This window comes from Netta rufina (assembly GCF_964035555.1).
Source record: "Netta rufina genome assembly, chromosome: 1".
Lineage (NCBI taxonomy): Eukaryota > Metazoa > Chordata > Aves > Anseriformes > Anatidae > Netta > Netta rufina.
In genome coordinates this window covers 88,368,679-88,384,710 of record NC_140123.1, presented here as the reverse complement: position 1 = coordinate 88,384,710, position 16,032 = coordinate 88,368,679, and the positions used below count along the sequence as shown (strand labels likewise).

The 16,032-nt window shown below is 36.8% G+C and overlaps 1 protein-coding gene across 1 annotated transcript in view; it reads left to right on the top strand.

The window, feature by feature from the left end:
* Positions 1-16,032, top strand: part of CFAP47 (cilia and flagella associated protein 47) — a gene marked incomplete at both ends in the record, with an annotated part of 298,007 nt that overhangs the window by 84,105 nt on the left and 197,870 nt on the right. The window contains 7 exon segments of the mRNA XM_084289693.1: positions 569-703; positions 1,190-1,302; positions 8,957-8,972; positions 8,976-9,020; positions 9,024-9,119; positions 9,742-9,830; positions 12,167-12,253. Of these exon segments, the coding sequence (XP_084145819.1) occupies positions 569-703; positions 1,190-1,302; positions 8,957-8,972; positions 8,976-9,020; positions 9,024-9,119; positions 9,742-9,830; positions 12,167-12,253 (581 nt within the window).

Here is a 16,032-nt window from a genome sequence, read left to right as displayed (position 1 = left end):
GCTTAAGGGAAGTAGGTGCACATAGTACACACATCTTTTTCAAAGTATTGCTATATTAAAAGAGTCTCAGTTATGGGGATCCAAACGAAGTGTCTTAAATGGAAAACCAAAACAAAACAAAAACACTTTTTAATAGGATAACCTTCTAATGCAGTGTTTTGCTGCTTAGATCTACTTCCAGGTGTGTACATTTTTCTGTAGGACTTGACATTTGATTTAGGGCGAAGTTAACTGTAATTGTAAAAATGGAGTGTATTATGGACAACTTTATTATAATAACATTATTTTACAAGATACTATGCATGAAATTTTAAAATACTTAATTAGCCTGATTTAGTAGCTTGTTGTTTAAATCTGTGGCTGATCTTTCCTGCCTGTATTTATCTGGGAAGCCACTTCCATCTTCATTATTTGATTAGACTTCTGTCTAATCAAGTTCACGCGCCTGGTGGAAGAGTTTATACTTCTCTTTCCAGTGATTTACTAGAATCTCTGAAGACTAAAGCTTTGACCTGTTTTGCAGTTGCTGAATATTTAGTTATTATTTCTTTTTGGTTTTCAATACTAGGCCACTGACATCTGTGATCCAAACCCAGTCATGATGCTTATTCTGTGTGTCTACCTATATGAAAGCCTCCCTCACTACTTACCTAAGGAGACTATAGAATTTACAGGTGCTCTCCATGCGACTGTTGTTAAACAGGTACTGATACCATTGAATTTAGATCTGTAAAAGAACAATGTTAAAACATGCTGCATGTATATATTATTATTATATTATGTATATACTGCAACAAAGAATGAGTGTCATGTCATTTGACTACTAAATGTAGAAGAGGGAAGAATATTTTTCTCTTCAGGATTGGGATGCTGATTTCTGTTTTCCCCCTGTGCTTATGAGCACAGAAAAATCTATGAATTTAACTGGTTTGTGGGATAAAGGTAGAGAGGAATAAGAGATTAATAGCTGGCATAAGCATTACATTACAAAAGAAGTACTCAGAAAAACAGGTCAGACAGTCTGTGGGACATCTGTGCTTCTTAGGGAGAAAAATGATTTGCATTGTTATTTGAAATACTTTCTTATTTTGTGGTATCCTTCATTTGCATTTTGGAACCTAGCTGAAGAACTTTTTTGTGCTTTTAAAAATGAATAAAATTTGGCTTTTTTTTTTTGTTGTTGTGATAGGTGCGTCTGAAAAACCCTAGCATTAAAACTTTGGTGTATAACGCTATTCTTGTGGGAAGAGATGCTGATGACTTCTCATTACCTAAAGGAAACACTATCGTCATTTCTTCCAAGTAAGTAATGATTTTGGTGTTATGAATCACAGAGCTATATGAATCACAGAATGGCTGAGGTTGGGATGGATGTCTAGTCCAACACCCCTACTCAAGCAGAGGCACCTAGAGCAGATTGCCCAGATGACTTTTGAGTGTCTTCAAGGTGGGAGACTCCATAACCTCTCTGGGCAACCTGTGCCAGTATGCCATCACCTGCACCGTGCTTCCTGGTGTTTGGATGGAACCTCATGTGTTCCAGTTTCTGCCCATTGTTTCTTGTCCTGTCACCGTGCACCATGGAAAAGAGCCTGGCTCTATCTCTGTCTTCTTTGCACCCTCATTTCCATTTTTTATATACTTTGAAAAGATCCCCCTGAGCCTTCTTTTCTCTTGGCTAAACAGTCTGAGCTCTCTGAATTTACTTATAGGAGAGCTTCTCCCATCCCTTCGTCATATTTGTGGCCCTCCACTGGACTCTTTCCAGTATGTTGATGTCTGTCTTTTAGTTGAGGGCTCAGAACTGTACCCAGCACTCCATGTCCAGCCTCACCAATGCTGAGTAGCAGAGAAGGATCACCTCGCAACCTGCTGGCTATACTTTACCTAATGAAACCAAGAATACCGTTAGCCTTCTTAGTGGCAAGTGCATTGACTCATATTCAATTTGGCATCCAGCAGGAGCCCCAGGGCATTTTCTGCAAAGCTGCTTTCCAGCTGGGTAGCTCTCAGCATATACTGTTGCCTGGGGCTATTCCTCCTTAAGTGTAGGACTTTTTATTCTCCTTTCTGAACTTCATGAGGTTCCTGTCAGACCATTTCTCCAGCCTGTTGTGGTCTCTCTGAATGGTAGCATGACGCTTCGGTATATCAGTCACTCCTCCCAGTTCTGTGTCATCTGCAAATTTGTTGAGGGTACATTTTACCTCATCATCCAGATCACTAATGAAGATGTTGAACAGGATGGGACCCAATATCGACTTCCAGGTCACCCTGCTAGTTACTAGTTACACATAAGTCTAGCAGTATGGAAATGGAGCAAGTCTTTGGAGATGCAACTAATTTAACTGTAGTGGAACACTAGGAATGTGTTCAATTAAAAATTGGGCTGCTTGGATCTGTTGTTCTTATTTTTTTCCCAACTAAAATTGAAGCATCTCCTCTGAGTGTGACTCATGTTTTTCACATTAGTGAATTATGGCAGTATGAACAGGTAAAAATTCTTCCTTGTAAGATTTTGATTTTTGTTTTCTATTCTTAATTGAAACATGACAGGAAATTTAAGAGATCATGACACAGATTTGACAGTAGTGTTAGACTACTACTTTTTACCCACATCATCCCTCTGTTGCAGCTGCAATGTCATTATTTCTGTCTTAAGTTTCTGAAATACTTTGTCGTTTAAGGATTTCAGAGAGACTTAAATTTGGGAAAGCTTTAGTTTGTTAATATTTTTGCTAGCAAAAATACGCATAATATGTGCCTGTCTTTTGCATTTTGTTTATGCAATACATTTTGCTCTTTCTATGAAACATGGCTTAAGATTAGATGCAGAAATATCACAAATTGTTGTTTAAGTATTGAAGGTAAATTGAAGGACGTAGCAGTGACTCTGGCAGCCAGTTAAGAGTTTTTAAGTTTAGACTGCAAGTTTATATAATATACTTCTTTGAAGATGAAATGGATTAGAGATTGTAAAATGGAAAACAAAGGTCAGCATTTGAATGAAAGTAAGCCATGAAGAAGAAAAACATTTTAAACATACTGTCAAATTCAAGACTTAACATAAATACAGTGCTTTTTAAGGTTGACCAACATTTCAATATGAAATAGTGTGACTATCATAAATATATGCAAACGGAAAAAATAAGTAATGCTATGTTATCAGTGAGCTGTGAGGCTTATTTACTTTGGTTTTCTTTGCAATTTCTTCAAATAAGAATTAACATAAGAATGTAATCTTAGAAAATATCATGTGTTTCCTGGAAGGTCAATATTGTCGCTGTTTTTCACTTCACCTTTAAAAAGTAGAAGAAAAAAAAAAAAAAAGACAAGTAAAAAGTAAATATGTACAACCTCATGAATGAGCTGCTTGGCACTATATATAGCTACAGACATTTGGAAAAAAAAAAAAAAAAGCATAGCAATTTGAAAAAATGCAAAGCAAAAACATAGCTTTTGGAAATGGCAGTCATCCATTGACTACCACTGCAGTGTTTACCATAATATAATCTTGTGTGTAGTCTTGGCCCCCAAATGAAAAATTGTTTTTTTAATTAATAACTTTATTAAAAACGTGATGGAATTGTTTGAGAACTCTAAGCGTTGTTAGGTTTGGTGGGAATCTTGCAGTTGCTTTATGTTAGACCATAATAAGATATGTGGTTTGGGAAGTAATAGAAATGTGAATAATAAACATACACCTCTATTTTATTATGTGTAGACTTACTGTTTTAAGTGCTGATTTATTAGGAATAAGTGTTCTTGACTAATCCTGTTTGTCCTGCTGGGTGAGCACACTTGGCATAGAAGATTCTGTAGATGAATGCCAAGTCTGAAGGAACTCTCTAGGAGGGATTAACTGTAGGAAAACCGATAAACTAACAGATCAGGGAAAAAAAAAAAAAAGTGGAAAGGTGAAGGGTGACAAAGAAGAGAAAGAAGAGTTACCTAAATCAATTAGGAAGCAGTGATGTGGCATTAGATAGAGATGCCATGTATTTTAAACCAATAGTGATAAAGTGGTGGAAATATGTAATATGTGTCTGTCTGTATTACCAGAGAGGCATGACAATGTATGCTGCAGTCCACTACTAGCTGGAGAAACTTGTCAATGGCTGTCATGGGGTGACCATGGACAACTGCCAGACACCCACCCTGCTACTCCTCCTCCTTAAGAGAAGATGGAAAGAAAATTACAAAGTTTGTGGGTTGAGATAAAGACAGACAGATTGCTTGAGAGTTGTGACCAAAGTCAAAACAAAAACTGATAAACAAAGATAAAAGTTATAAAAACACCTTATATCCTTTCCACCCCCTTCTCGCACACCTAACTTCACTCCATCCCCCAACTCCTTTACATTCTCCCACCACCACTCCTGAGTGGCACAGGGGAGACAGGGAGTGGGTGGTTTCAGTCTCCTCCTAACAGTTCCTCTCTCCAGCTCCTTCATCTTCACATTTTCCTCTGCTCTAAGGAGTCTGCAGTCCTGCAGAAAAAAAAAAATAAATAAATTACTCCAGCATGAGTTCTCCATGGGCAAATGTTCTCAGGATATCCAACTACTCCAGCATGGGGTGCTCCATCAGCTGCAATGTGGAATCTGCTCCATTGTGGTCCTCTCCATGTTCTGTAGGGAAATAACTGCCCTGGCACCTGGAGTATCTCTTCTCCTCTTCCTTCTCTGGCCTTCATGTTCCCTCTACTGTGTCTCAGCCTTTTTTCCCTTGCACCTCAGCCTTTCAGATGATTTTCCCATTTCTTATATATGTTTTCATGCTGGCTCCATAATGAGCTAGCTGGAACTGTCTGTCTGACACAGGGCAGCTCCTGGTCTCTTCTCAGAGAGGCTACTTTTGCATCTTGCTGCTACCAAAGCCTTGACACCCAATATCTGCCAAGAATGAATATTTTAAGTCAAATGGCCAAAGTGAAATTGACTTAAATCCTAAGCATCTGGACATTGGTAAAATCTTCCAAAGACCATACTGTTGTTTTCCTCTGGCTTTTGAGGTGTGTCAGAACATTATCAGTGTAGCCGACTATCAGATCTTTCATATAACATAATTAATCTTTGATTAGCAGTTTTCATTCTCTAGGGCAATCCGCTATGCCATATAGATTTGCAGTTTACAACAGCAATAGTGTGAAGGTCTCTGAGCTCTATTGGGTGGTGCAGACAAACCTGTAAGCTACTCATTCTGGGTACCGTAGCAAGAGAAGTAATGAAGATGACTTGATCAGTATTTAAAACTACCTTCCAGGGAAAGGGACCTGCTTAACTGCAAAGAAAATAGAACAAAACTTTTTATAAAAACAGCACCTTAAACCTGGAGCTGTACAAACTCAACCTGGAAGTAGTGAAAGTGATTAGCTACTGAAGGGAAGAAAAGAAACTCTTACTTACAGAAACTCTGTACTTATCAGATACAGTTGAGGGGTGATGGTTGCACATAATGGCCTGCAACTACTACAGACTGTATTATCTAGTTGTTTATGTTGGCCTTAAACTTTGCCAATTTGACAACTACAAATAGCTTTATTTTTTATCTTTATACATAGAATTATAACCAATAAAAGAGAGAGAGTTTGGTTGCTTGAAAGATGGTTTTTGAAAGATGATTGTCCTGGTTTGGGCTGGGATAGAGTTAATTTTCATCCTAGTAGCTGGTATGATGCTTTGTTTTGGATTCAGGATAAGAATAATGCTGATTATACACTGGTATTTTAGTTGTTGCAGAGCAGTGCTTACACTATGTCAAGGCCTTTTCTGCTTCTTGTACTTCCCTGCCAGTGAGGAGGCTGGGGATGCCCAAGAAGCTGGGAGGGGATGCAGCCAGGACAGCTGACCCACACTGGCCAAAGGGATATCCCATACGGCATCGTGCCAACAGTAAAAACGGGGGGAGCTGACCCAGGGGGCTGCCATTGCTCAGGAACTGGCTCATTCTATAGATCTATAGTCATCTAAGATCTATAGTCATCCTTGCTGCAATTAGGTGAGCCTTTTTCAATTTTGCTAGATACATTTTTGAGGTAAAGAGGTTCAAACAGGAAAGGCTTGAGCCCTTTAGATTTGTCCTTTGGATGGGATTTGGTGGCCTAATGATATTCTCTTTGTTATTTTCTGTTTCTTTTCTAATTATTCCTAACACTTCATTTACTTCCTTGGATGTTTCCCAGCACTGTGCTGGTGTTGTCATGAAACTATCTTTCACAAATCCAAGTTCTCGCTGGTGAGTTATAATGGCTTGGACAACATTGCTTTATGGCAGCACAGGGTTGTTTTCCCTGTTCATATCTCTTTACATCTCTGTATGCTGAATTTCCCTGTAAATTTGTTGTCTTATCTCATAAGGTCTTCAATCTCTGCACTATTGATCTTTGTCTTTACAACCTGAAGCAACTTAGAACAACAGTAAACTTTCTTACTTTCCAGTTGTCACAGATGCTCAAGGACTCCATTAATGACTTGTCTACATAGCAAGAAGTATTAGTTCCTAAATTCTGTTTCTTTCCCTCCTTTTACTTCTTTCCTGAGTCATATATACAGTCTCCATCATTCATGTCTGGTTATTTTCCGTGTAAGTCTAAAGAAAGGGACTTTGTTAGAAATAGAACTTAATCATCCTTATTCATGTTCTTGTTGAAATTCTTTGAACTTCCATAGGCTTATAAGGGAGGACTACATTTTGCAGATATTGACTCCTGCCAGGTAGATCTCATTTTTGCAGGTATTGTTTATGTTCTTTTATTCTTCAGAATTCTTTGCACTATAATGTATGTTATAGACTTGAGGCTTAAGGTTCTTAGATTCTCCCAATCTTCCTGAAAATATTTTTCAGATATTGGTGCTGTATTTGTATCCAGTTCTCAGGTTCCAAGGTAGTTTTAAGTGTTTATTTATTTATTTATTTATTTCCCTCTGGGTCTATCATATGAATGAATTAAAGAACATCCTGGAAGGTTTCCTTGACAGTAGTTGCGATCAAGGAACAAATCCTGTCACTACTTCCATGGAATCATAGAGTGGTTCAGAAAGTACAGTAAAGATCATCTAGTTCCACCGCCCTTGCCATGGGCAGGGTCACTTTCTACTAGACCAGGTTGCTCAAAGCCTCATCCAACCTGGCCATCAAAATGTAGAACTTTTGCCATCACTGTGATCATTCAATTTACTTGTATGGATATGTGCATTGAGTTCACTTAAAAAAGCAGCTACTGTTACCATGGTTGTGAACCAAATGTAAATTACCTTGATGCCACCGAAAATGTGGCATGCTGATTGCTATTACAAGTCCTCTGCTTCACAACTTCACTGTGAATATGAATGCACATACAGTATGTAACAAGCATATTTCACATACCACCAGTAGTTGTGTGCATCAGCTTTAGAATTTCAAGTTGGCAGAAGACCAGTAAATCACACAGAATTTTCCTCTGCCCTCTATTTTAATTATTACTTTTTCTCCAGGTTTCACAGTTCCTGTTAATCATTTAATAGGGAAGGCTGATGTGGCCTGGGCAGAAGCTTCCTTTCAGTATTTTCTATCTCTTCCAGAAAGACAACAAACAAATCTATAGATTACAATTATAACACTTTCCTATATATTTTTTTGGTATTAATTTCTTTGAAGAATTATTTGAATAATCCCAGTTTGTGTAAATTACAAAATTTCAAGATATTCCTATCGTTTATTGGCTTTGTACCATCTCTTTCATATGTTAGGAGATACATTTTAAAATTTCTTGAACTATATAGATTGGCATTACAATTAAAGTATAAAACAGCAGAGTTTTAGGTATGTGTTTTGTGATATTCTACTAGAAATTAAAAAAAAATCTGGCCATTTTTCTATTTGGGGAAAGCTCTCTATGCTCTGGTCTTGTGTAGAAAGGCAGAATATTTCTGTAATTTACAGTTTTCAGGCTTTTAGAATGGTCCTGCATGCTAAAATTTTTATGACCTTCCATTTTAAGATGTTAATCCCAGTACTATAGAATGATTTTGAGAGCTTCAAAGTGAGAGCTTCAACCATTAAACTTTTGTCTATTAGCCTTGCTTTAATTGCAAGACTAGTGCGACTCAGGTTACCTCATTCCCATATAAACTTGATCTGTTGCTTATGCAAGAAAACTTTTTTTTTTCCCACCTCTAAAATATTCATCTTCACCTAATTACTCTGAAGGTTCTTTTTCTCAATTCTTTCTGTCTTCAATGGGGATTTTATTAATAACTTCTAGATCTGCCTCACAGTATACATAAGAGGATGTCCAGTTTTTTAACATACAAAATTGTATTCAAATAGAGGACCATAAAGTAAATCAGTTGTTAACTTAGGGCAATGCTATAAGAGAACTTTCTCTGCTAGTGTATGGGAAGAAAAATCAAGCTACACGCTGAGGGCATAAAAAGCAATAAGGATTTTTATTATTCTTTTTCAATCCATATAGTTCTTTTATTAGAATGTTTTAAGGTGCTCTTAAACAGGAGATTGAACTACAACAAACTATTACAGAAGAAACAAGTGACTTTCTAGCCACCTTCCCTTACAAGAACTAAAATACACTCCTGAAGTGACATTTCTGAGTCATTCCCGAGTCACAATTTTGTGCCTGATTATTTAAGGGATTATTGTTATTATTTTGCCTAGGAGACAAACAAGTATAAACGTGGAATTCACTAGTCGTTTTCTGCGCCCTGCTGAAGCAGTTTTGCTACTGATCTCAAAGAGCGTGGGTGGAATAGGTGGTGCTACACTGACATTCTCTCTGAAATCTGAAGTCAAGCATATTGAGCCTGCTGTAAGTCTGTGTATGAGATTAATATTGTCACAAAAAATACTGCTTGACTGTATGTTGTATCAAACAAAAGTGAACTGAGGTAAGAATAAAAAGGTCAGTTACTATCAGCATTTGCCTTTGACCTATTAATATTCAAGTTTCCTATTTTAGCCTTTGTATGTGTAGATAAAGGTCTAGAGGAATATTTAAGATGCCTAAAGATGTAAATCTCACATAGATATGGAACAAATTAAAAATTTTGGAGCTGATTGCCCTGAAAATAAATCTGGACTTCTTTCAGCATATGAGTACTTTTGGAAATTCCATTGCAGAGATGGTGATACACCTCTTCAGCTTAAGAGCCTAAATGTCTTCATCTGACATTTCACTTGCCAGATGTAGGTGGATAGCTAACGTCTGTTAGATGTTGCTTGGTTTATTTGTGCTTTTTAATTTAGATGGTTGTTAGATTTAAGATACACCCCAGAAATAGTGAGAGCAGAGACAGGCATGCTTTCCAGCATTTGTTATCAGCCATTCTTTGAGCAGATCTGGATAAGAACCTCTCCTGAACTGAGATGGAGTTTAAGTGAGTCGCCTTTTTTTTTTTTTTTTTTTTTCAATGGCAGTTTTTGTACCATAGCAGTAGACATTGATGTTAGAGAGGAAGGTTGGGACAGTAGAAAAAAAGGAGAACATGTCAAGCAGATAGTTTGGTTCCTGTCCCTGTGCTATCATTTTTAAGAGGATTTACAAGGTGATGAAGTTTAACATGTTTAAAATGAAATAGTCTTTAACTCTACTGGCAACAAAGATTAGCATTTTAATTATGTGAATTCTATAGTCATCAGTGGTCAAATACTTCTTGTAATATTTTCCTTGTAGTATTTCCAATGCACATTTTTGTTGTTGTTTTTTTTTAATATATATTTATGTACTTTTTTGTTCTTTTTTAGGATATATTAAAATGCAAATCCCCATGTTATGAGCTGAAGAAAATTGTCCTAAATGTTACTAATCCCTTCAGAACTGATGGCATTTTCAGGTAGACAATGCTATAAAGACAAGACTATACTGATTATGCTGTTTTATTTACTCTTTCTCCATAATTTTCATTTTCTATTTAAAAATGTAAAACCTTGAGGTTAAATGATAGGGATTTACATTAGCCAAATTGTTACAAGCACTGTGAAGTGGAAGCTATCATAATGAATAAAGAAGATAAATAAGTCTTAATTGAAATCTGTCTCAGTGTAAGCAATAAAGCTAGAGCTTTAATCAAATGCAGTTCATGAACCTTACTTGTATTTTTGTGTTTGGCTGAGGTACAGCAGAATTCCAGAGAGAAACATGCCATGTTAATTAATAGTTCGTTATTTTTTCCCCCCAATCTCCTTTATCCTGCTGTTTAAGTTATTAAGCATGCAAAAGAAAAAATATGCTTTTGCCTTGAGGCTTGCATCACTATCAGTTAATCTAATTTTTCATTTGTATTCATCATAGATGTAACAACTACAGAATTATAAATGTTTTTGTTAATACAAAAGGCATAGAATACCCGTTTGGAATCTCAGTTTATGTGATGTGACTCCATATTTTGTTTTTAAACTGGAAAGCTACATATGGGTTCATATAGTTCATTTATTTACAAGTACATTTTCTATGACATTTAAACTTGTGTTATTGATCTATTTAATATGTTCCATAGGTTGTGGATTAAATTTCTCTTTCATCCACAGAATAGGTTTGATATAGGTTTAGAATAGGTTTGATATAGCTATAAAGAGAATTATTTTCATTGCTTCAACAATGTGCCCTGGCATAACCTCCTGTGTGTGAATCAGATGAATTTGTTTAGTTTGTCTTTTTTTTTCTCAGTCACTGAGGTGGTCATTCAGGCTTTCTATAATCAGTTCTATCATTTAAATAGCTCTCAGCAAGAATAGAATAAGGTGATTAAGTAGTTTAATTTTATATATAGCATTCAACAGCTATATGACAACTATGTGAATCAATTACCAATTTGGACCATATTTGAACCAGTAATCTACAATTAAAGATTCTTTGAATAATTTTGCCAAAGTTTTGAAAAATATCTAGTATTCCATGAGGGTGAGTATTGCTTATTTGCAAATAAAACTAGGAAATGCACTTGTGATACCAAGGAAGTAACCTTTCTACAGAAAAGAGGGATGAAAATCTTAAAACCTTATGTATAAAGTAGTACTATTTAAGAAAAAGACAAATTAAAATGTCTCTTTGTTCTTGTGTCAAATAACATATGGTGGCAAATGACATGTATTTCCAAAAGCTGTAAGTTATGCAGTCTAAACCAGAACTAGCATCCTGCTATTTGTTAGGTGTTACTTGTTTCATCAGCTAAATATTGTCACCTTTTTTTTTTTTTTTTTTTTTTTTTTACATTTCAGAGCTTTTAATACTTATGTATAGTTATATATTTTAAAAATTACTATCTTAAACTGATTACTGAAAGTTTGTATTTCATTAAGACAAATTAGTTGAATGCATGTAAAATAATCCATTAAATTGTGAAACAGCTACTTTTTACCCAAGAATAGAAAAAGTATTTATGTATTATGAAATACTACAGTAACTAACCATTGGTATTATTATTTTTTAGTGGCAGATTAAAATCTTGGGCAGAACATCAACTAACACTGTGATTAGTTGATTAAGATTGTGACTGTTGGAGAGTTTGAATTCAGATCCACAGCTGGGGCTATGCTAGCTGACATTAGCTTCTGTATTTTTACTATGCACTCTGTAATTTTCCTTCTGTTCTTACTGTCCTTTGTGAGTACAGAGAAAATGCAGAAGTCTGGCTTCAGATGAATGAATTCAGTGGCTGGTGCCATGTAACAGAAGTTCTACAATGATACCAAAACCTAGTTCTTTAATAATGACTAGCAGTAGATGAGTGGATTATCCATTTCCTTCAGTGGAAATAATGTGTGCACAATGTAATGTACACAAAAGGAAAGAAGATCATAATCTTCTAGGAAAAATGAAAGTGAAGCATTTGTTCATGTTTAATTAGGGAAATGACAATTTCCTGTATCTTCCTGTATCTTAATAGATTCCCACATTCCCAAAACAAACAAACAAACAAAAAACACTTTAGGTCTCTGTTCAAATGTAAATGAAATTATTTTCACTCATTTAAATTAGCACAGAGCATAGCATAAATTATACTTTAGAATAGTTTTTCCAATTTAAAAATATGAATATCATTCGTCTTGAAAAGCACATTGTTCTTGTTTGTGAATTTTTTTTTTTTTTTTTTAATTTTTGAAAAAAGCCAGATTTTTTCCTCATTCTGCTAGTAAAATGTAGTGTTTAAGTGTACTTGCCATATTCCAGGGTCATTTTGCTGGAATCCACAAGTTGCTTAACTCAGCCAGAACAGATATATCAAGCCAGGCAAGTAAAGCAAGAGCAAACATTCAGGTAAGTTTTAAATTGTAATTACTAATTATACTATAAAGAGTTGTACAGTTTCATTAGTATTACATATTTGTGTGTAGCTGTGTCCATACCAGTTGTAAAGAACTACAGGCTGAGAAACGGAAGTATGGTAGGACTGTGTAACATTTTTGAAATACCTTACAGATAATTTATTCAAACAGTGGAGGAAAGACAAATATAGTATAAAAGGTAAAAATGATAGTAATATGCTAACTAGAAGAAGTGTTATACGAAGTAGAATTGAAAGGTGAAATATTGATGCTGGGACAGGGGCAATCATGGTGACTTAGGTGACTGAAGTGTTGACAGAAAATATCAGTAAGACTCCAGTTCGCCAGGACCTGAAAAAGAGAAGGAATAGTTCTGAATCTCAGAATGAAAACTGTAGGTGTGTTTGAAGGTGTAACAATGAGATCACATTTTAAATTATAAATAGGCAGTCTAGAGAATTCTAATTGTGCTGAAGTCTAAAATGTTACAGGTTAAGTAGGCCCCTGCAGATGCAAATGAGTATGAGGGGATATTAGTGCAGAAATATTGATATAAGTTAATATTATTTTGTTTCTAGACTTTATTGCTTAAACAGACTAGGGACAGATTTTCTAGCATAGGCAATGTGGAATGTGAAGGAGAGTTCAAAGTAAGTGTGGTAAAGGTAATAAACTGTCAAAGACTGAAAAACAGTAATTTGGAGTGGGAGTCGAGGAGAAGTGTATCGTAAAGAAGGTTCTGTGCTTAAGACACCTTACAGTCCGAAAGCAGGTATTTCAGTCTTCACTGTCTTTAATTGTTAGACAGTGAGATAAATACCAAGCTGTTTAGATGAACAGGCAGTAATCTTTAGGGGCATTGCAGAGGAGAGATGTAGATTAGAACTGTTCATAGTCAAGGTTAAAGGAGAAACAGACAATCCAGAACAGGTATGGCAATCTTTAGGGCACTCTTTTGAAATGGTTCAGCATAGAGAAAGGATGACCACAAATGTCTAATACTATTTTTGGAACTTGCCATATGTTATGAATTGCACTGTTTTAATAAATGTCCTTTTAATAACTCTATTTTTCAGCCAAGGACTAAAAGTTTTAATTCTATGTCTATTTAGATTCTTCATTTGCATATTTGGTTATTTAGTTACAGAGATCTGTTTCTCTAGCCTCCCATCACTTCAACTGTATTTTATAATTATTTATTCATAGATCAACATTCATAAACATCAGTTGGAATAGTATAGTAGATTAAAAACAAAACAAAATAAAACCACAAACAACAGAAGTCAGCTTACTGGAAAGATAACCAATGTGTAACCAATCAGATTTCTTCTCAACAAAAGAAGCAGGAACTAACTTTTAAAATACACCACCAGCAGCCCTCTCACATTGAATGTGAAGAATACTCCAACTCCAAAACATTGTCAAGAAAGAATACTGTAGCTACCAAAACACTATTACATAGATATCAGAGGTGGACGCTTTCAATGCTGTTCTGTCCTTTGTTTGTGTCCTGTGTGCTCTGTGCACTCACAGCCAAGCTACATTTACCAGCTGTGCTACAATAATTGAACATTTAGCAATTAACCTCAGTGTTACGGAGGTTACAGATTTTACTAGTAAATTATACTTTAAGGTATCAGAAACTATTGGAATAGTTAGAAAATGCCTTTTCATCTGCATAATTTATCTTCAATAAATAACACAATCTAAAAAATTGTAATTGTAGTCATACATCTAGGCCTAACTCTCGTTAAAATTGATTTGAGGGCAGCTTAAGTCTTTAGAAAGCTGCAGTATTGATTTGCATTTTATTGATCTCCAGTATCTGCAAACATATGATTTGATGTTTCTTTTATGTGTAAAATCCATTTAGATGCTCCTTTTAAGAATGATTGTTTCTTGAATGGAACATAACAAACTTCTGAAATTTGTGCTAAAAGTTACTATTTTTACAATATATTATTGATCAATACGTAGATTGTACCTGCAATCATTTTTTATTCTTTTGATAAAATGTAGAAAATGCCTTCTACAAAATGGGGGCCAAGTGCTCTCTAATTGTAACTTTATCATAACATCAGTGCTTACATTTTAAGTAATTGTGTGTGCATGATTTGTATCCTTTGCATGTTTCAATCCTAACATCTTGAAGTTTCAAGTGAGCCTACCCACTAGATCAGGTTTCCCAGGGCTCCATCTAACATGGCTTTGAACACTTCTAGGGATGGGGCATCTACAACTTCTCTGGCAAGCCTGTTTCAGTGCCTAGGAGTAAAGAATTTCCTCCTAACATCTAATCTAAATCTCTCCTCTTTTAGTTTAAAACAGTTCTCTCTTGTCCTATCTCTTTCTCCCTATGTCTTCCTGGAGCCTTCTCTTCTTCAGCCTGAACAGCCCCAGCTACCTCAGCCTTTCTTCACAGGAGAGGTGCTCCAGCCCTCTGATCATCTCTATGGCCCTTTTCTGGTCCTGCTCTAACAGCCCCACATCTTTCTTGTGCTGAGGGCCACAGACCAGGATGCAGCACTCCAGGTGGGGCCTCACAAGGGCAGAGCAGAGGGGAACAATCCCCTCCCTCCCCCGCTGGCCTCTGTTGATGCAGCCCAGGACGCGGTTGGCCTTCTGGGCTGCAAGTGTGCAATACTGGCTCATGTCAAGCTTTTTGTCCAGCAGATCTCCCAAGTCTCTCTCCACAGGGCTGCTCTCAATGAGTTCTTTCAGTATATCCTCATGTCTGGGACTGAGAGGTGCAACACCTTGCACTTGGACTTGTTGAACATGGACTGTGTCCATGTGGGCCCGGTTCTCAAGCTTGTCCAGGTCCCTTTGGATGGCATCCCTTCCTTCTGTTGTATCCACAGAATATTGCATATAGCTTCTTAGCATTGCTTACTTTTTATTTTAACCAGGGATAATACCAGAAAATCCAAATATTTTGAATTTTATGTATTTATATATTTGTGTACTCCTTGTTGTAAGCAGTTCCATGCTCCAAAGAAAGACTTACACTGAACAGAATAATTGTATTTATCTCATGGAAAAAAAAAAAAAAAGATCTAAAAGGGTCTGTTGTGTCCACGTCTAATATAGATTATGAGATGTTATATCTGTTGTTTAAGAAAATGTGGCTTAGAAATATAGTTAGGAGTCATCACAATTCTGATTAATATTTTAACAAGGCCAAGTGCCGGGTCCTCCACCTGGGACGCAATACCCCCAAGCAGAGCTACAGGCTGGGAGAGGAATGGTTGGAGAGCTGCCAGGCAGAGAAGGACCTGGGAGTATTGGTGGATAGTGGGCTGAATATGAGCCAGCCAACTCAGGTGCTCAGGTGGCCAAGAAGGCCAACAGCATCCTGGCTTATATAAGAAACAGCGTGGCCAGCAGGGCTAGGGAGGTGATTGTCCCCCTGTACTCAGCTCTGGTGAGGCCGCACCTCGAGTACTGTGTTGAGTTTTGGCACCCTCGCTACAAGAAGGACATCGAGGTGCTTGAGCGGGTGCAGAGAAGGGCGATGAAGCTGGTGAGGGGTCTGGAGAACAAGTCCTACGAGGAGCGGCTGAGGGAGCTGGGCTTGTTCAGCCTGGAGAAAAGGAGGCTCCGGGGCGACCTTATTGCTCTTTACAGATACCTCAAGGGAGGCTGTAGCGAGGTGGGGGTTGGTCTGTTCTCCCACGTGCCTGGTGACAGGACGAGGGGGAATGGGCTTAAGTTACGCCAGGGGAGTTTTAGGTTAGGTGTTAGGAAGAACTTCTTTACCGAAAGGGTTGT